Genomic DNA, 22,027 nt, shown 5'->3' on the forward strand with positions numbered 1-22,027 from the left:
CGTCGGAACCGGTATTCGGAACATCCGGATCGACAATTTTTAGCAGGTTCTTGCTTGTTGCAGAAAATAAAACTGAGTTGTAATGTAAATATCTGGCTAATTCTTCGATATTTGAAGTGTTACTTGACCTCTTTAAATGTACCTGAAAAATGACTGCATGGGAACCGGTATCCGGAACATCTGGTTATTTTGTTTTCAAGATAAATATTTTAATATCGTATTTTTGCCTTTTTGCTTTTTTTGTGATTTTTAGTTTTTTTGTTTATATGATTTTTTTGTTTTATGGGTTTTTGTGTTTTTTTTTTCGTTTTTTTAACTTTGTGGTTTCTTGTTTTTGGGTTTATATTAGGATTAGGATTTTGATTTTGTGTTTTTTTTTTTGGTTTCTTGATTTGTAATTTTTTTCAAATTTTATTGTTTTGTTTTGTTTTTATTTTTTTTGTCATTTGGCTTTAGTTTTGTTCTTTGTTTTTTTTTCTTATTTTTATTTTGAGTTTTTGATTATTTTATTGTTAGTTTTTTTTTGGTTTGTTTATCTTTGGGTTTAATGCTATTTTATTTTTGTTTTTTTTGAGCTATTTGTTTTTGGGATTTTATGTTTATTTTTTGTTTTTTTTTGTTTTTTTTTTTGATTTTTGGTTTCTAGGTTTTTTGGTTATTTGTTTATTTTTTGTTATTTTGTTGTTTATTTTTTTTTTGGGTTTTCGGTTATTTGGTTTTTAATTTGATATTTTGGCTTTTGGGATTGGTGGTTTTTTGATTAATTGTTTTTTTTTGTTGTTGTTTTTTAAGTTGTTGTTTTTTTTGTTGTTGTTTTTTTTGTTTTTTGATCTTGATCTTTTTGGTTTTTTTGATTATTAGTTCTCTGGTTTTTTGTTGTTTTTTTTTGGCTTTGTGGTTTTTTGGTTGTTTTTGAACGTTTAATTTTTTTTGTTACTTTGATGATTTGGTTTTTCTATTTTTGGTTTCTAGGTGTTTCGGTTATTTGTTTTTTTGCTGTTTTTTTAGATTTTTAGTTTTTTTATTTATATGATTTTTTGTTCTTTTTTTTTATTTTTTTATGTGTTTTTTTGAGATTTTTTAATTGTTATATGGTTTTTGTGTTTTTGTGTATTTTGTAGGATTTTGATTTTGTGTGTTTTTTTTGGTTTATTGATTTAATTTTTTTTTAATTTTTAGTGTTTTGTTTTGTTTTTTTATTATGTTATTTGGCTTTAGTTTTGTTCTTTGTTTTTTCTTATTTTTATTTTGAGTTCTTAGTTATATTATTGTTAGGTTTTTTGCTTTTTTGGTTTGCTTATCTTTGGGTTTAATGTTTTTTTTTTGGTTTTTGTTTATTGGGTTTTTTTTTGGGGTTTAGTTTTTTTTGTTTTTTTTTTTGGGTTTTTGGATGGTTGATTTTATCTAATTTTTTGGTATTGTATGTTTATTTTTGTTTTTTGTTTTTTTTTTTCGGTTTTTGGATTTTTGGTTTCTAGGTTTTTTGGTTATTTGTTTATGTTTTTGTTATTTTGCTGTTTTTTTTAAATTTTTTGGGGTTTTTGGTTGGCTTTTGGGATTGGTGGTTTTTTGAATAATTGTTTTTTTTTTGTGTTTTGATCTTCATCTTTTTGGTTTTTTGGATTATTAGTTTTCTGGCTTTTGTTTTTTTTTTTGCTTTGTGGTTTTTTGGTTGTTTTTTTGTTTCAATTTTTTTTTTGTTAATTTGATGATTTGTTTTTTTCTATTTTCGGTTTCAAGGTGTTTTGATTATTTGATTTTTTTTATGCTGTTTTTTATATTTTTTTAGGGGTTTTGGTTGCTTAGTTTTTAATTTGGTATTTTGTTTTTATTTTGGCTTTTGGGATTTGTGGTTTTCTGTGTTTTTGGTTATAATTTTTCATGTTTTTTAAATTTATTTTTTGTTTTCTTTTTTTTTTGTTTTCTGATCTTGTTTTTTTGATTATTAGTTTTCTGGTTTTTTGTTTTTTAAGTTGTTTTATAACTATTGATTTTTTGATTAATTTGATGATTTGGTTTTTCTGGTTTTTGTTTTTATGTTTATATTTATTTATATTTTGGTGTTTTTTGGGTTTTGTTTTAGTATTTATTATTTTCTTCTAATTTATTCCAGATTTTATCTTTGATAGATTTCATTCAAATTATTTCATCCGAAAAGAAATTAAACATTGTACAAACAATCTGCTTGGAAATTAGGTTATTAAAAAAACGTTGAAAAAGATGAATATCTATACTCGAGAACAAACTTAAATGAACAAAAGGCCGAATAGACAAAAGGTCGAATGAATAAAAAGTTGAACAGAAAAAAATGTCGAATCAAAAAATGGTCAAATGGAGAAAAGGTCGAATAGACAAATGATCGAATCGATAAAAGGTCGAATAACCAAATGGTCGAATGAAAAAATTACGAATGGCCAAAAGGTCGAATTTTGGACATTTCATGATTTCCACATCAATATTCTTTTCACCATTCGCAAAATGTTTAAAGAATTGATCATTTTTGAAGAATGGATCGAAAGGTCGAATGGAGAAAAGGTCGAATGAACAAATGGCCGCATGGACAAAAGGTCGACTTGAAAAAAATATCGAATTAAAAAATGGTCGAATGAAAAAAATAACAAATAGACAAAATGTTAAATAGACAAAAGGTCGAAAGACCAAAAAGTCGAATTTTGAACATTCAATGATTCTCATCCACAATTTTTTTTCCATCACTCACAAAATGTTTATAGAATTGATAAATTTTCAAGAATAAATCGAATGGTCGAATGGAGAAAACGTCAAATGAACAAATGGCCGAAAGGACAAATGGTCAAAATTAACAAATGGACAAAAGGTCCAATGGATAACAGATATAATGGACAAAAGGTCGAAACGCAAAAACTAGAATATTGGACACTTCACCTACTTAAAAATGAGTAAATGGGCCATCTCTCAAATTTGAGGAAATTTCACTTAGATCTGGCTGAATTTACCTAAATTGTCGTTGAATTCTGAGTGAATTTTACTCAGATCGGATAGATGACGCATTTACTCTTTTCTGAGTAGGTTCGGTTTTGACGAAAATTGAGTAATTTCAAATGTACGTATGTACTGCCATCACGTGACAACATTGACGACCTGTCAAAACCATAAAATGTAAACAACTCAACAATCAACTCACCCGCCAAAAACAGATCCTGCAACGCCTGCACCGACTGGCACAGCACCGCCCAGCCCTCGTGCTGACTGATCCGCTTCAGTGCAACCACGTCCGCAAGCGTCACGTAGTTCAAACAGTATCCACTGGTCGCGCTGCGACCACTCCCTCCTCCTCCTCCACCACCGCCACGCCGATCCAGACTTCCCTGCTGCTGCACCGCCGTCGCCGCCGCCTGCTGCGACAGCTGATAATGTTGTTGTTGATGGTTGACGTTGATGTTGCTGCTGCTGTAGTGGTGATGCCGCTTGCTATTGCTATGAACACTATTACTATTACTAACACTAGCACAGCCTTGTTGATTTTGTTGCTGATGAAACTGTTGATGCTGCTGCGGTTGATGGTGGTGTTGTTGATGTTGATGATGCTGGTAGGTCCCGAGGGAGCCCACAATCGCGGTGGCCGCCGTGGCCGTCGAGGAAGCGGTTGACGTGCCGGACTTGGTGCTCCGGAGCGAGTCGCGGTCCGCGGCAACGCCGTTGCCGGATTGTTGTTGAAGTTGCTGCCGATGTTGTTGGGCGGCCGCCAGCTCTAGGAATTCGTTGCGCAGTGCCTCGATCTGCTTCGATTGGTGCTCGTGTTGCTGCTCGTGTTGTTGCTGTTGCTGGGCATTGTTATTGTCGCTGCTCGGAATACTGCTAATATTGTTATACTTATACTGAAGATAAGGCCCCCGCGGTAAAGTGTTATTCGTATAGGCACCGTAACTGGGTCTCGGCCCGGCCTTGGGCTGCGGTTGTAGTTGTGAGCTCGACTGGTACACGACTGGCCGCGACGACGACGACTGTGGATTGTTGTTGTTGATGATGGCGTTGCTGTTGCTGTTTTGATTGTGGCTCTTCTTCAGTCTGTGCGGCGCATCGGCCAGTGTTGCCAGCGACGTGGAGGACGAGGACTGCCGAAGTTGAGGCGGCGGCTGAGTCCGCGTGCCGTACGAGGGTCCACCGTTGTAGTGGTGCTGCTGGTGGAGAACATGATGCTGGAGTTGTGGCGGCGGCTGCTGATGATGCCGAAGGCCGTGGTGGCCACCGGAGGAGGGTCGTGGCAACGTGGCAGCATATGTTGTCCCTGTTGTTGTTGTCGTATTGTTTGTTGATGATATTGTTGTTGTTGTTGCGGTTGCTGATGGTAGTGGTGGTGAAGACGACGACGAGGACGACGACGTGTGATACATTCTGCAAGTAGACAGAGCAAGAGAAGGAGTCCTTAATTAATCATCATCAAAAGTGGTCTTGAGAGAGGGGAATGGAAGTTGGAGGGACAAATTTTGACACTGATGAGGATGATGACGGGTCGGGAATGAGCAAAGATGTTAAGGCACCGTCGCACCATTTGTCGAGGCTTCCACTTGGGTTGTCGCTGGGATAATTGGGTCGTACGAGGTGTTGTTTGTGCTTTTGGTAATTTTCCTTGTAAGTAATGGGATTTGGATACAATGGAGGCCTGAGATGATGGAAATGTGAGGCTAATTAATTAAAATGACATTCATTGTCGGGCTCAGATTGAATGTATTAAAGGCGAAATTGTCTTTAATAAAGAAATCAATTTTGCAACACCTCGAGTGAGAGCACATAAAATTGAAAATAAATTCTCTCCTGCAGCAAATCGAAACAAATCTAATTTAAAACGCCCACCTCACACCGTGAACCCACGTGCAAAAGCCATTCATCTCAAGTTTGCAGGATATTTATGGCACAAGAAAGAAGAAAAGTGCAAAAGTGCAAGCTCCCAGGTAATAATTTCATTCAACCCCCCACCGGAAGGAACAATTCAACGCTTTTCCTTATTTGTGCAGGCTGGATGGCTGGCTTTCTTCTGCAGTCGTCTGTGGGAGGGAAAATGTCACTGCGTTGAACGTTTGTAACTCAATTTACTAACCGGCTCCCGAGCAAAGGTGCAAGGGCACGTGCAGCCTTAACCAGCGGAAATTCGTTTGAAAAGACGTTGAGAAGCTTCTTGGTTTGATACATTTTTAGATTGAAATAAAACTGAATTGAAGCCAAGCATAGTGTAATTGTCCTATTAATTGTAATCATGATTATTTGATTAACTTTTCCAGCATTTAAAGGAAACCTTGTCTTGAAAAAAATTCTGTTGATCTTTTTAACCTTTGACCAAACAATTTATATTAAAAATTACCCACTAAGGGGAAATCACAATTATGATTAATTTTTCGATGCCTCTGTGCTCTCTTGTACTAAGCTTGCTGGTTTTCCTATCTAGTTAGCATAAGAGAGCACAGAGGCATCGATTTGCTAAATTTTAAGCAAACTTTGTCAAATGATAGTGGTCTAAATCTCTGCAGGTTTCAATACAGTTTTTTTCCAGATTTTTTCCGCATGATTATTTATAAAAAAAATACATATATAAATGACATTAATTTTAACTGAGACTGCATTTCGTTTTTATACTTAAAAATCTGGAATCCAAAGCAAACCTTTCCAAGTAAGAATGCTTTCAATAATGCGCAATTCTCTCAGATTTTGGTCATTCGATTTTTTTTGTGTTTTTTAATCCGGCTGAAACTTTTTTGGTGCCTTCAGTATGCCCAAAGAAGCCATTTTGCATCATTAGTTTGTCCATAGAATTTTCCATACAAATTTGGCAGCTGTCCATACAAAAATGATGTATGAAAATTCAAAAATCTGTATCTTTTGAAGGGATTTTTTGATCGATTTGGTGTCTTCGGCAAAGTTGTAGGTATGGATAAGAATAACACTGAAAAAAAAATGATACACGATAAAATTCTTTTTGGTGATTTTTAATTTCACTTTTTGTCACTAAAACTTGATTTGCAAAAAAAAAATCATTTTCTGATATGTTTTAGGGGACATCAAATGCCAGCATTTCAGATATTTCCGGAACGGGCAAAAAATGATTTTTTGTATCAATGCAGATTAAAAAAACAATAGCGAAATATTGGGCGCAAAAAAATTCAACTTCATTTTTCTATGCAAAATCGAATTTGCAATCAAAAAGTACTTTTGTGAAATTTTGATAAAGTGCACCGTTTTCAAGTTATAGCCATTTTAGGAAAAGTTTTTAAAAAATTCACATTTATTCATTTTTTAAAATAAGTGCTTATGTATGCCAAACCTTGAAAAAAATGTTTTTGAAAAGCTGAGAAAATTGTCCAAGGGCCAAGAATTCAATATTACGCCCTTTTGAAATGTAAGTCTTGATTTAAATTTTTGAAAGTATTGTTTTCGAAAAGATCGGAAAATTCCACAAATATTTCAAATTTTAACATTGAAAATCGGACCATTAGTTGCTAAGATATCAACATTAGAAAATAGTGGGTTGTTTGTGTGAGACTTAGTAAACATCAATTTTCCTGCTTTTAAACCTTTGCATGGCAACATCTCAGCAACTATGGATCGTATCAACAAAGTTCATGAATGCACAATATAGAGAATTTTCTCAGCTTTTCAAAAATATTTTTATCAAAAGTGGGCTGGGCAAACCTATGTACTAATTTTAAAAAATGAATAACTTAACTGAAGCACAGAGCTTATGGGATTTTGGCTATATGGGAGACATTGGCTATAATCCTATGAAAAATCCTCCAAACTTCAAATAATTATAGTGTTTTGGAATTGGGATAATGTCAACTACTTATTACTATATATAGTTATAATTACACTAAAATTTTGTGTATTTTGAAAATGCAATGTTTCTCGAAAAAATCAAATGATCGGGATTTTTTCATGCATTTCGAAAATAATAACAATTTTTTTTGAAATACTCAAATTATCACAATACTACGTATTTTCGAAAAAAAACTCAAAATTTAAATTTTTCACAATATGGGTATCAAATGATCGGAATTTTTTCATACATTTCTAATGTAATACCAGCATTTTTTGAAAATACTCAAAAATTTAACAAAACTACGTATTTTTTAAGAAATACTCAACAGTTCTGTTTTTATACAATATGGATATCAAACGATAAGAATTTTTTCATACATTTCGAATGTTATTTTTGAAAATACTTAAAATTTTCACAAAACTTCGTATTTTCGAACAAGTACTCAAAATTTCTGTTTTTTACTATATCAATAGATCAATCAGTAGATTGGGATTTTTTCATACATTTCGATAGTTCTAACACAATATTTTGAAAATACTAAAAAAATTCACAAATCTACGCATTTCCGAAAGAAAAAAAACACTCAAAGTGTCATTTTTTTACAATATGAATATCAAACAATCATCCCGATTACATACATTTCGAAAGTTATAACACATTTTTTTGAAAATACTCAAATTTCTCACTAAACTACGTTTTTTTGAAGAAAAAAAACTACTGATAATTTCAGTTTTTTACAATATTGGTATCAAATGATCAGGATATTTTCATAAATTTCGAAAGTTATAACAAATTGTTTTTAAAATACTCAAAATTTTCACAAAAGTATGAAAAAATAAATTCTCATCAAATATACGTAATTTTGTTAAAATTTTGAGTATTTTCAAAAAAAAATACCACTTTGGAAAGATATGAAAAATTCCCGATCATTTGATACCCATGTTGTAAAAAACTGAAACTTTGAATATTTTTTCGAAAATAAGTTGTTTTGTGAAAATTGATGAAAAAAAATCCGATCATTTGATCCATCAATCCGATAAATTTTGAGTTTTTTTTTTCGAAAATACGTAGTTTTGTGAAAATTTTGTGTATTTTCAAAAAATGTTTTTATTACATTAGAAATGTATGAAAAAATCCCGATCATTTGATACCCATATTACAAAAATTTAAATTTTGAGTACTTTTTCGAAAATACGTAGTTTTGTGAAAATTTTTAGTATTAAAAAAAATGAAATGGCCTTCGAAATATATGAAAAAATCCCGATCATATGATACCCATATAACAATAACAATTAGGAGTTTTTTTTTAAGAGTAAAAAACTGCATTTTCAAAATACAGGAAAAATACGTATTTTTGTGAAAATTTTCATGTAATTATAAATGCAATGGATAGCTGCCATTATCCGGATTCCAGAACACTATAATTTTTTGATGTTTGCATGATAGCTAATGTCTCCCATATAGCCAAAATCTCATAAGCTATGTGCTTCAGTTATGCACGCCTCGGTTTGGCATCCCCCATATGCGGTGCTAAACCGAGGCATGACTGTACTCTGATTTGCTTTTTAAAGCAGTTTTGAAATAAGCTTCATTGGAATGTACTTTTCTCTAAAACTCTAAGATGCTTTAAAAAACTGATTCCGTTTTACTATAAAACAATTCAAATTGATTTTTGAATACTTTTTCAGAGCAATTTTCTCACAACATAAAATCATATTAATAATAAAAATCAGTCAAAGCCACAAAGTCAAATTTCCTCTCACCATCCCCCGCTTAACGGTCCGCACTAATAACAATAATTGGTGCGCCCTCGAGGGTGGCAAAAGCGCCATCACGTTAAACAATCACCATTATCACCTCGTAAAAGCGCACACGAAACGGGGGATCATCTCACCTTTAAGACAGCAACTTTCAACAGGAAGCCCGGAAAAAGCACTGCCGAGCGAATCTCATTATGGCGTGCTTTCGTTAGACAAAAAGTGCACTTTTTTCCTTCTCGTCGGAATGACACCTCCGCGGGGATTTTCGCCAAAGAAAATGCTTACTTGTTTGCTTTCGTGTTCGTACCTTGAGCAAACCTTGGAAAAACTAGATGACATTAATCCATTATTGTCATCTTCCGGATGGTCGACCTGGCCTGCCTGCGAGGAATGGAAAAGAAACTCCTCCGCGAGGATATTAGCTGGGGCAAAGTTTTCTTTATTTTTTTTTCTTCGTGGAAAATCCACCCCCTTTTTAGAGAGCGTTTTACGACTTGCGAGAAAATTCATCGCCCGTAATCTGCGTCAAAGTTTTTCCACGGAAGAAAATGTGAGCACAAAGTTACTTCTTCTTCTTTCTACTTGAGGGAAGATGATGGCAAAATTAAATTATGTCGAAGCGAGGGTAAGGAAGTGGGCAGTCGGCCGATTATGAGCCGATGACGTCATTGTGAGCTTAACCCTTCTTGGGAAAGGTTAGAGAAGGAGGTGGTCGTAACGGCAGATGATGGTGTGACACCTTAATGGCTGCCAGTCAAAGGATTGCTAGCTCATGAATTGCGTCAATTTTGGAGGCGATTTTGAGGCATTATGAGGTGGAAAACTTTTGAAATCAAAAACTGTACCCTTGAATTCTCAATTGAAGCATACCCGGGCAGACGGTAATAACAAAATGTATGCCATTTCAATAACAAATATTGTTAAAATAACAGAAAGTGTTATGGAATCTTCTTGAAATATCCATTTTTGCATAAGGGTTTAATAACAGTTTATGTTATCATAACAAAATTTGGTATTGGTCTGATAACGTCATGGTTCGAATTCCCGGACGCTTCGAAACCCGGACACTTCATCTTGTTTTATCAGTTATTTGGATATAAGTTCGCATTATGAATGTCAAAACTATGTCATTTGATGAATTCCAACATCAACTTTCATTTAAAGTTTTTTGAACGCTGTAGTTAATGCCAAAACAATTAAATACAATAAAATTATAAGTGTACAAAAAATGCGAAACATTTCACTTGAAATATTTCATAGGCGTTCGACGCACCGGGAAGGCAAAGCAGAAATTTATGGTTACGATTTCCTTAAATTCTAGCAAATTTTTATATAAACTATCGATTGTTTTGATGTTAACAGCTTATTTGAGACCTAAAGAATGCCATTCACTAACATTTCAGTCCAAATTTGTGCGATTCATAAGTAAAATCGAGTGTCCGGAATTCGAAGCAAAAGTGTCCGGATTTCGAATCAGCTTTTATCAGTGTCCGGGATTCGAAGCACAACAAGTCATCTTAATTTTAAAATTCTTATGAAAAAATGTTAGAAAAGGCATATTTTGCATGCATTTTCCTGAAATTGACTGTTTATACTACATCCTGATGATATTTCTACATTTCCAACTTATTACATGATTTTTTGCCAGCTATAAAAAAATGATATGCTACTAAGTGTCCGGATTTCGAATCATGACGTTATTGGTTGAAAGCCAAAACAACTTTGGAATAACATTTTTTGTTATGGAAGAATACCTCCAACTGTTATTGGGGTGATCGGATTAGTTGTTAAAATAACAAAAAATAATCACAAAGATTTGTTCGAAGAATAACCAAAAATGTTATTAGTCTGTTATTTCAATAACAATCCAATAACTAAACATTTATAACGACAAATAACAAGTTTTGTTATAAATAACATAAAATGTTATAGGCCTAGTATTTTTCAATATCAAAAAATGTTATTCCCAAGTTATTTCCGTCTGCTCGGGTACGCAGGTTTCACACCAAAGTTAAAATTCCTGATAATTGATGGACAAATGAAAAAAAGACAATTGTTCGCCATTATTTTGACTATTTTCCTATAAACAGGAATCATTTTCAAAATTCCAGCAGTACCAACAAGGCCAAATCTGGCACGTTCTGGCACCTACAAAGAAAACCAACTTTGAAACCACCTCGATTTCAATAGTTTCCCACACAATCTACCCCCTTTCTGATTGTGTGTGCGATGCATTTAATAAGCTTTCTACAACCCACCCACCCCACAAGTTCTGACTCCTTTCTCTCACCTGGAGAACGGCCCTTTCTTTGCTGAGTTGAAACGCCAACGCGCCAGGAAAACTCAACGGCAACGACTAATGTAATGAAATATAATTTAATTAATATTTCCATTCTCCGTAAGCCGTGCTGCGGCGCGTGCAAGTTGCTTTGGAAATGAGAGGAATTTTAGGGGAAGCCGGTCGACTTTATGAACTATAAATCGAGCAATCTTTTTGAAAGCTGCTCTCCTTGAAAGCATCTGAACGATGCACTTTCCCCCTGGAACCAAAAAGCACGCTGGGAAGGGAGGAAAATTGCATGGCATTGCGGATTTCCGATTGCCTCCCATCGCCCCCGAAGGCTTCACGTTCTGGCAGACCAAGAGTGTGAGCGTGTGGTGTCGACAAACGAAACAGGAAAGTTTTCTCGTAAATTTTCTTTTCAATGCACACACACACACAGCCTCCGTCGTAAAATATCCACTTGCAGCAGCATTGTTTGTAATAACTGCCCGTTTCAATTTGTCACCAGCCGGGTAAATTGATTTATGCAGCGTTGCGTGCATTTTGGAGTTGTTTCGCAAATGTCAAAAGTTTTTAATTGTTTTCCTTGAATTGCCAACTCCTATGCGACCCTGTTGAAGTTGATGTCAGTAATGTAAATTCACCTGCAATGTTGCTGAGAAAGTTTGATTTTTGTTCTATCTAATCTTATGCTGTAAAGTCTTAGGGTTGGATTACGCCCTAAAAAACAACAGCCAGCCCCACTGCGTTGTGTTTACCGCAGAAAGGATTCTGAGAACGGATCACATTTTACAAAATCTACAGCGGAGGAAGGATGCGTGGACGTACCGTTCCAAACGCTCCAGTCTACAGTTTTTTATGTGCTATGTAGGTTGTGTTTAGTGCAAAATATAGTGAGCAGAGCAATTCCAGCTCAAAAAAGGATTTTTTTTCTGGTAATTTTGTACCCGACTCTCTCCGATTTCATTGAAACTTTTTAGACATGTGGAGCCTAACATTTCAAAAGGGCACATAACTTTTGTAAACAATAGTGTATCCCTTTCACTCAAATGACAGTTTACATAAGGTGTGAAAGGGAAACACTCTTGTCTACAAAAGTTATGTGTCCTAATGAAATGGCAAGCACGATGATATCCTAGCAATTTTTGTGTATATGGAGCCAATTGTACTCGAAAATATCATTTGAGAAGGCCGTAACTTACTTAAATATTTTTGTATTTTGTAATTAAAAAAATACTATATCACGAAGTCGTTGCATCGTATCAAAAAGTGGCCAAAGACAAACTTGTAAACAGCCTAAGATGTTACAAAAGACTCACGAAAAAATACAAAAATCATTTACTAAAACTGTTTTTTTGAAAAGTGGTCAAAACGTCAACATGTTCAAAAACCGATAGTGGGAATCGATTCCTCAGACAATTTTACATAAAAGTCGTTATATTGACCACTGTCCTATGTCGAATCCTTGTGAAGATACAGCGGTTTTAAAAATAAAAATGTTGAAAAAGTAGGTTTTTTGATTTTTTTAGCAATTTCTATATGACATACTTGATTTTTCAGTCTCGAAAATATATTTTCACCGGAATGCTCGTCCCATTTCCCATGAGTTTGCCTCAGACATCTTTTCAATTTGATGCATGGGCTTACAGATATAAGCCTAATTACATTGCTCATAACTGAAAATAGTAAAAAATGTCAGTGTGGTAGAAACCTGGATAGTAAATACGCTTAAGTTTTTTTCGATTTTTATAATAAATTTTTATGTGTAAACTTATTGATGGAAAAATGTCATGTCAGTCATATTAAAAAAGAGATTTTTCATTTTGAATCTTTATTCACTTGAATGTATCATTTGGATAATACAATACATACAGTATTTATTTTTTATTGAATTCCAAATTAAGCTGCATGATATTATCATTACATTTCAATGATTGTAAACAATTTTAAAAAATGAATTAGCAACGATAAAAAAGCGTAATTTAATTGTAGCAAAAATTTGACACATTTTATTCATTTTATTTTTTATTTTTTTGTAAAAAATTTAATTACATTCAACGCCGGAAAAACACGTTTTTATTGACTTCTTAGAACATTAGCACACAAAAAAAAGCAAGACAAATCTGAAATTTAAGAACATTTTCTTTTCAATTCAAAATCAAAAAACAGTATCTTTTGAAGGATTTTTTGATCGAATTGGTGTCTTTGGCAAAGTTGTAGGTATGGATAAGGACTACACTGAAAAAAAGATACACGTTAAATTTTTTTGTGATGTTTAATTTAATTTTTTCGCTCTAAAACTTGATTTGCAAAAAAACACTATTTTAAATATTTTATTTTTTGACATGTTTTAAGTGACATCAAATGCCAACTTTTCCGAAAATTCCAGGTTGTGCAAAAAATCTTTGAGTTAGTTATGATTTTTTTTAATCAATACTGATTTAAAAAAATAATCGAAATATAGATCGTAAAAAATTTTCAACTTCATTTTTCGATGTAAAATCAAATTTGCAATCAAAAAGTACATCAGTGAAATTTTGATAAAGTACACCGTTTTCAATTTAAAGCCATTTTTAGGTAACTTTTTGAAAATAGTTTTTTATTATTTAAAATTGGTAAACATGTTTACCCACTTTTGAAAAAAAAAATTCCCATACCTACAACTTTGCCGAAGACACCAAATCGATCAAAAAATTCCTTCAAAAAATACACATTTTTGAATTTTCATACATCATTTTTGTATGGACAGCTGCCAAATGGAAATGGAAATTATATGGACAAACTAATGATGCAAAATGGCTTCTTTGGGCATACCGAAAGCATCATAAAAGTTTTAAATATAAAAAAAATAAAAATACAAAATTAAAATTTCATTCAACTAGTAACGCTGAAAATAATTTTCCAAATTACGATGTAGCATTTAAATACACTTTCTTTCATTAATTTTTCCACAAAGGCAAATCAATTTGAAGGTTAGTCACTTAAAAAAATACTACTCAAATGGAATCAAAACAATGTAAAATCTCCCTTAAAAATACCAAACATACTCGTTGTTGTAGTTCAAAATACCAACATCATCCTCAGCCATGTCAAAACAAACCATAGCCAGCAGAATTCTTCGGAAACATTCCATGTCGTTCCAGCTGGTGGAAACATTGTAACCCTCTTGCACCGGAAACCGGCTCCGAGTGCAAACAACCGTACATTGGGTGCATCAGCCTCACTTGGACACTGATTCCGGGAATTTTATAAAATCGAAAATAAATTCGAAATAATTTGGCTTAATTTTCAATTGACTTAATTCTCATTTAAGAGGAACAATTAAAATTCATTAAAAAAAAAATAATCCTGAAACGAAAAAAAAGTTCATTTCCGTTTTCACCAATGACTCATCCCGATTGCAACCCACGTAAATTGGATCAAACTCTGTCCACCTGTCGTTGTGTGATCGGGATTGATGTTTTCCACGGAATCAACGGCCACGTGTGTGTGTGTGTGTGTGTGTGTGTGTGTGTGTGTGTGTGTGTGTGTGTGTGTGTGTGTGTGTGTGTGTGTGTGTGTGTGTGTGTGTGTGTGTGTGTGTGTGTGTGTGTGTGTGTGCGTGTGCGTGTGAGAGCGCCGGTATTAAAATCAATACCCGACCCGTGCGGATGCACTCAATTCCGAATAAGTTGCGGGAATTGATGGGGGGAGGAGAGGGGCTTGGTACCAGGATTAGTCCGGTATCACGTTCCGTTCAGTCATTGGCCCAGCTCTGATATCGCTGTGACAGGATTTAAGCGGGAGAATGCACGGAGAAAAGTGATTTTTAAAAAATTTAAAAATAAAGCTTCAAAAAAGATCTCATGAATTGCGATTCGAAAAAGGCAAATTTAGATGTTAATGAAGGGCAAATCACTTTTCGGGTTAGTTTTCAAAGGAACCATGACTAACTGAGCAACAAAATTAAAAAAACTCAGAACTTACAAATCCACTTCTCTCCGTGCAGCAAGCTGTCATAATTGAATCTGGTGCGATAGGCGCAACCAATTGCAAATCCAACCTGTACTCATTTTTGATGGAGTCATTTCCGAACCGGATGTGACGTCCGATTTCCACTTTTTGGGGAGGACCTCCGCCGCCATATTTGCTGGTTCGCTGGATTTCGCCAATTACGCACCGTTCCCAGCATGAAATCAATAATTTGAAGTTCCGATACAAATTTGCGTTTCTAATTTCGACCAGAGGTGAAATTAAGATCTCTTATTACGAAATCCGTTGCCACTTTCCACCTAATTAGTCTAATTATGAGAGTAGTTTAACCCGAAGCACGCGCCCGGCACCGCAGCTAATTCCGAGATCCAATAAAACTAAATTGAAAATGTTCCAACCAGAGTGAACCAGAGTGCAGTGCAGAGCACATTGATTAAGTTACTTGGCAGGGAGTTGGGGGAGAAAATTCATTTCGCCAAACAAGGCAGAGAACAAAATTGTCAGCAATTATCATCCACCTCAGGCTGTAATTGGGATCCATTTTCATCTCTACCCCCCCAACTTGGTCATTTCGTTGGGAAGCAATAATCGGAGGAAGTATTCCGGGAATGCAACTAGCAGTTTCTTTGAATGGGAGTACGCGAGGAAGCTTAGAGTAGGGTTGTAAAGAACGTGGTAATTAAAGTTTTTAATCAAGTAACTGCAGTTAGAAGGATGGTGGAAACTGACAGGTTACATGTGATACTATTTTGAAACATTCAGTGCTGGTTTAGTGCAATATAACTCTGAACTTAGTTTTTCAAACTGAAAACTAAAAACTAAAAACTAAAAACAAAAAACAAAAAACTAAAAACTAAAAACTAAAAACTAAAAACTAAAAACTAAAAACTAAAAACTAAAAACTAAAAACTAAAAACTAAAAACTAAAAACTAAAAACTAAAAACTAAAAACAAAAAACTAAAAACTAAAAACTAAAAACTAAAAACTAAAAACTAAAAACTAAAAACTAAAAACTAAAAACTAAAAACTAAAAACTAAAAACTAAAAACTAAAAACAAAAAACAAAAACTAAAAACTAAAAACTAAAAACTAAAAACTAAAAACTAAAAACTAAAAACAAAAACTAAAAACTAAAAACTAAAAACTAAAAACTAAAAACTAAAAACTAAAAACTAAAAACTAAAAACTAAAAACTAAAAACTAAAAACTAAAAACTAAAAACTAAAAAATAAAAACTAAAAACAAAAAACTAAAAACTAAAAACTAAAAACTAAAAACTAAAAACTAAAAACTAAAAACTAAAAACTAAAAACTAAAAACTAAAAACTAAAAACTAAAAACTAAAAACTAAATATAAGAATCACAAAAAACACAAGCCACACAAGAATCACAAGAAAAACAAGAAATACCAGAAATACCAGAAATACCAGAAATACAAGAAACACAAGAAAACTAGATACAAAAGAAACACAAGGAACACAAGAAACGCAAGATACAAAAGAAACACAAGGAACACAAGAAACGCAAGATACAAAAGAAACACATAAAATACATGAAAATAAACACAAGAAACAAAAGAAATACAAAAAAAACAAAAAACACAAAAAAAGGACATAAAACACAAATGACACAAAACAACACAAGAAACACAAGAAACACAAGAAACAAGTAAAGAAACACAAGAAACATAAGAAACACAAGAAACACAAGGAACACAAGGAAACACAAGAAACACAAGAAACACAAGAAACACAAGAAACAAAAGGAACACAAGGAATACCAGAAATACCAGAAATACCAGAAATACAAGAAACACAATAAATTCAAGAAATACAAAATATATAAGAAATTCAAGAAAAACTAGAAACACAGGAAAAACAAGGAATATAAGAAACACTAGAAACAAAAGAAACACAAAAACATAAAAAAAACACAAAAAAACACAAAAATCACAAGGAACACAAGAAACACAAGCAACACAAGGAATACAAGGAATACAAGAAATACAAGAAACACAAAAAATACAAGGAATGCAAGAAATACAAGAGACATAATTTCAAAAAAACATAAACGTTTAAAACAAAAACAATTGTTTTTAGTCAAGATAAAATAAGTCCTTTTGCGGTACACAACAGTGTTTTGGAGTTCCTTTCAACTGTGTGTTACATCAACAATTATTGCTTTAAATAAAAGTGTTACCAAGAGTAAGAAAAAAATACAAAAAAAACTTACTAAAATTGCAAGGGAGAAGAAACATAAGAAACACAAGAAACAAAAGAAACACAAAAAAACACAAAAAACACAAAAAACACAAAAAACACAAGTAACACAAGGAACACAAGGAATACAAGAAATACAAGTAAAGAAGCACAAAAAATACAAGGAATGCAAGAAATACAAGAAATACAACAGACATAATTTCAATTTCAATTCTGTTTTATTGGTGAATAGTCAAGATACAATAAGTCCTTTTGCGGTACACAACAATGCTTGGAAAAATAAATTACTAAAATTGCAAGGGAGAAGAGACATAAGAAACATAGAAAACACAAGAAACAAAAGATAAACAAATAACACAAGAAATACAAAGAAACACAAGAAATACAAAAAAAATACAAGAAACAAGAAACAAGAAACAAGAAACAAGAAACAAGAAACAAGAAACAAGAAACAAGAAACAAGAAACAAGAAACAAGAAACAAGAAACAAGAAACAAGAAACAAGAAACAAGAAACAAGAAACAAGAAACAAGAAACAAGAAACAAGAAACAAGAAACAAGAAACAAGAAACAAGAAACAAGAAACAAGAAACAAGAAACAAGAAACAAGAAACAAGAAACAAGAAACAAGAAACAAGAAACAAGAAACAAGAAACAAGAAACAAGAAACAAGAAACAAGAAACAAGAAACAAGAAACAAGAAACAAGAAACAAGAAACAAGAAACAAGAAACAAGAAACAAGAAACAAGAAACAAGAAACAAGAAACAAGAAACAAGAAACAAGAAACAAGAAACAAGAAACAAGAAACAAGAAACAAGAAACAAGAAACAAGAAACAAGAAACAAGAAACAAGAAACAAGAAACAAGAAACAAGAAACAAGAAACAAGAAACAAGAAACAAGAAACAAGAAACAAGAAACAAGAAACAAGAAACAAGAAACAAGAAACAAGAAACAAGAAACAAGAAACAGGAAACAAGAAACAAGAAAGAAACTACCGCGACAAAAAATTGAGAAAAAATGATTTGTTGAATGATTAAAAAGTGAAATTTCTGATTAGTCGATCCGATAAGGTTGCAGTTTGATGATTCGTAGAACGGATGTTTAACCTCCCTTCATCAAACTACTCGTAACAACAGTAGAATCAGCAAAGTCACTTGTTCAAACTCCTCTTTGTTCCATCGCCGATATAAAAAGGTCCCACTTGTCCTTTTTTCCAACAGTCTCCTTCAACCATGAAGCACCGTTTTCGCACCATCATTTCCCTATCAATCCTGCTTCCGTTCCTCCCCCAATCCACCAGCGACCCCCCACCTCTACCTCTGCTCTGCCTGGAGTACCTGTACGAAGCCAACATCGACCGCGGCGACTTGGTGTACATCCTGCGCGATGACGCCCTTCTTCAGGACCGCTTCTACGCGCTAGCCACGACCCGGGCCAACATCATGGTGGCCAGTTGGGACGACCGCCGGCATCAACCCGATTCCCACGGGTCATTCCGTCACGGGTTCAACCGGGAGACGCACTACGTGATGGTTTTCCGCGGGATTGCGGAGTTGGAGGAGGAGTTGGGGTTTTTGAAGAATCACTCGCGGTTCGATTCGCGGAGTTGGTTTTTGGTGGTGTTCTTGGATGAGGTGAAGGGATGTGGGGAGCGAAGTGGGGCGGTGGCGGCCGTTTTTGAGCTGCTTTGGAGCAGGTTCTACATTCATAATACGGTGTTGATGTACTGCCCTGTGGGGTTGACCTCGGAGGAGTGTTTTGTTTATACTTGGTTTCCCTATGGGAGGTATTCATCTTGTGCGACCAACTTCTTCAACTACGACCAGATTGACCGGTGTTCCTTGGTGGAAGGTGAACTCAACGTGCAGTACTTGAACGGAGCCGTGAACATCTCAGAAGACAACTCGACGAGCTGCTCCTCCCATTACCCAAACGAAGCCTTCTTCACGCCAACTCGCGTAAAGTGGCACAACTTCTCGATCCCAACCGTGAAAAGCGCCATCCCAACCGGAACCTTCGAGCTCCGTTCCGCAGGACACCCCCAATTTCAACAACCCACGACCCGCAAGCGCGCCTTCGTCAACAGCGCCCTCACGAAACGACCCGCGGATTTCCATCCCAGCATGGGCCTGCTCATCTCGCCGGAAGATCCGCACTTTTTCCACAAGGTCCCACACGATCTGGGGGGCTGCCCGGTGCGGGCCCTGGTCGCCGTGTGGCCCCCGATGGTCACCGATCCGGGCCGGACCGACTGGGTCGGGATGGAGCAGAAACTGGTGCTGGACGTGGCCCGGTTCATGAACGTTAGGCTGGAGGAGGAGCTGTTGGACGTGAATCGGAGTGGGCGGATGGCCGGGGTGAAGGTCATCGAGGAGTTTCAGGTAGGGTTGTTGGGTTCAACAGATCAACAAATCAACAACTCAACAACTCAACAACTCAACAACCTCAACAACTCAACAACCTCAACAACTCAACAACTCAACAACTCAACAACTCAACAACTCAACAACTCAACAACTCAACAACTCAACAACTCAACAACCTCAACAACTCAACAACTCAACAACTCAACAACTCAACAACTCAACAACTCAACAACTCAACAACTCAACAACTCAACAACTCAACAACTCAACAACTGAACAACTCAACAACTCAACAACTCAACAACTCAACAACTCAACAACTCAACAACTCAACAACTCAACAACTCAACAACTCAACAACTCAACAACTCAGCAACTCAGCAACTCAGCACTCAGCAACTCAACAACTCAACAACTCAACAACTCAACAACTCAACAACTCAGCAACTCAAACTAATCATCAAATCAACAAAGTTGTTGAGTTGTTGAGTTGTTGAGTTGCTGAGTTGCTGAGTGCTGAGTTGCTGAGTTGCTGAGTTGTTGAGTTGTTGAGTTGTTGAGTTGTTGAGTTGTTGAGTTGTTGAGTTGTTGAGTTGTTGAGTTGTTGAGTTGTTGAGTTGTTGAGTTGTTGAGTTGCTGAGTTGCTTAGTTGTTAAAAGTCCTACTTTCAACTCCAAAACTCCAGTCCCACCCGTCAGCGGACATCTTCTTCGGCAATCTGTACCCGGACTACGAGCGGCACTCCGTGTTTGACCACAGCATCGGGTACCTGCAGGACGTCATCCAGTGGGTGGTTCCGTTGGCCGGCAAGCAGCCCCTGTGGCGGAATCTCGGCAGTGCTTTCAGGTATGTCTAGTTCTTCAAGTCCTCTCTGTGGGATGATTTCCTCGTACTGATTGGAGATTTTCTGGGGATGAACCACCACTCTGCAGCTGTGGTGATGCAACTTTTAAAGCCAGAGATGTGTAATCTTCCCGGATCGATTCGGAACGACTCAGAAGATTCTGGCAACACTGGCTCGCACGTGTGTCCTCGATTCGAGAGGGGTTTAAATTTGTGACTGACACTCGAGAGCTGCACCATTTATCTGCCCAGCAGCAGACCGTTGTGCATTGTCTCACTGGTTGATGGTGAAATTTATAGCAAATGAAGTTTCGTTCCTGAGGAGCACACTCTTCCGTTTATTACCAGTGAGAAGTACCTCCCCCCTCTGCGCTCTAGTTGAGGTTGGTTGTGAAATCGAATCCGGGCGCATGTCTCGGTTGCTAGGTTGGAAAACTGCACTGGGTTTTCAGTTTAATGATGTAACGTTGAGTAGCATAAGGTATTTGTACTAGGATAGTACTTTAAATTGGATTTTCTTTGCTTTGCAAAGTCCGTTTCAACAACTCATCAACTCAACATTCAACAAATCTACATTCTAAACAACCTGAGCTACCTCAAAAACCTCCAAAAACCAAACAAAATCGATAGCCTCAACAACCAAAACTACGTCAATAACCTCAACAACCTTAACAATCTCAACAACCCCAACAACCTCAATAACCTTAACAACCTCAATGACCTGAACTTCCTAAACAACGTCTACAAACTCAATAACTTCAATAACCTAAATATCTCCAACAAGCTCAAAAATCTCAATAACCTCAACAACCTAATCTATTTGAATAACCTTAACAACTTATCAACAAACCTCAAAAACTTAAACAATCTCAATGACCTAAATTTCCTAACCAAACTCAATAACCTCAACAACCTAAATAAATCCAACAAGCTCAACAACCTCAATAACCACAACAGCCCAAACCTGTCTTAAAACCTCAATAACGTCAACAACCTCAATAACCTAAATAACTCCAACAACATAAATAACTCTAACAAGATCAACAACCACAATAACTTCAACAACCTAAATAATTGTAAAAGCTCAACAACTTTTCAGCTTGTAACTGAACAAATAACTCATGAACTCAATGCAATGACCTTAACTACCGCAGCAAAATTAATAACCTCAAAAACCAAAATAACCTAGACTACCTCAATAACCTCAAAAACCTTAACAATCTCAACTTCCCCAATAACCTCAACAACCTTAATTTCTTCAATGGCCTCAATTTCCTCAATGACCTCAATTTCTTCTATGACCTCAATTTCCTCAATGACCTCAATTTCCTCAATGACCTCAATTTCCTCAATGACCTCAATTTCCTCAATGACCTCAATTTCCTCAACAAACTCTTTGAAAACTTATTTCTCGAAAATACTATTTTTTTAGATGTGCAATATGGGTATCAACGAAGCAAAATTTTCTACATTGTTTCACCTCATTGAAGTTTTTTTTTGAAAATAATAAAAAAAAACCGTATTTTTTTCGAAAGTTCTCCAATTTTAAAAAATTTAAATATTATATAAAAATATTTAAAAATACTCAAAATTGTTCAGAAAATGCCGTAAGTACTCAAAATTAATAATTTGTAATGAAGCAAAATTCTCTATGCATTTTCATCTTGCTGTAGTTTTTTTTAAGTACTAAAACTTTCATTAAATAAAGTTTTTTTTCGAAAATACAATATGGGTATCAACGAAGCGAAATTTTTTACAATTTTTCACCTCATTGAAGTACTTTTTTGA

The 22,027-nt window shown here is 35.0% G+C and overlaps 1 protein-coding gene across 1 annotated transcript in view; it reads right to left on the reverse strand.

Moving 5' to 3' along the window:
- Positions 1 to 22,027, reverse strand: part of LOC120421212 (uncharacterized) — a 140,087-nt gene that overhangs the window by 101,321 nt on the left and 16,739 nt on the right. The window contains exon 2 of the mRNA XM_039584414.2: positions 3,164 to 4,374. Coding sequence (XP_039440348.1) covers positions 3,164 to 4,373 — 1,210 coding nt within the window. The 5' untranslated portion in view covers position 4,374. The remainder of the gene's footprint in view (positions 1 to 3,163; positions 4,375 to 22,027) is intronic.

This window comes from Culex pipiens, chromosome 1, assembly GCF_016801865.2.
Source record: "Culex pipiens pallens isolate TS chromosome 1, TS_CPP_V2, whole genome shotgun sequence".
Classification (NCBI taxonomy): domain Eukaryota; kingdom Metazoa; phylum Arthropoda; class Insecta; order Diptera; family Culicidae; genus Culex; species Culex pipiens.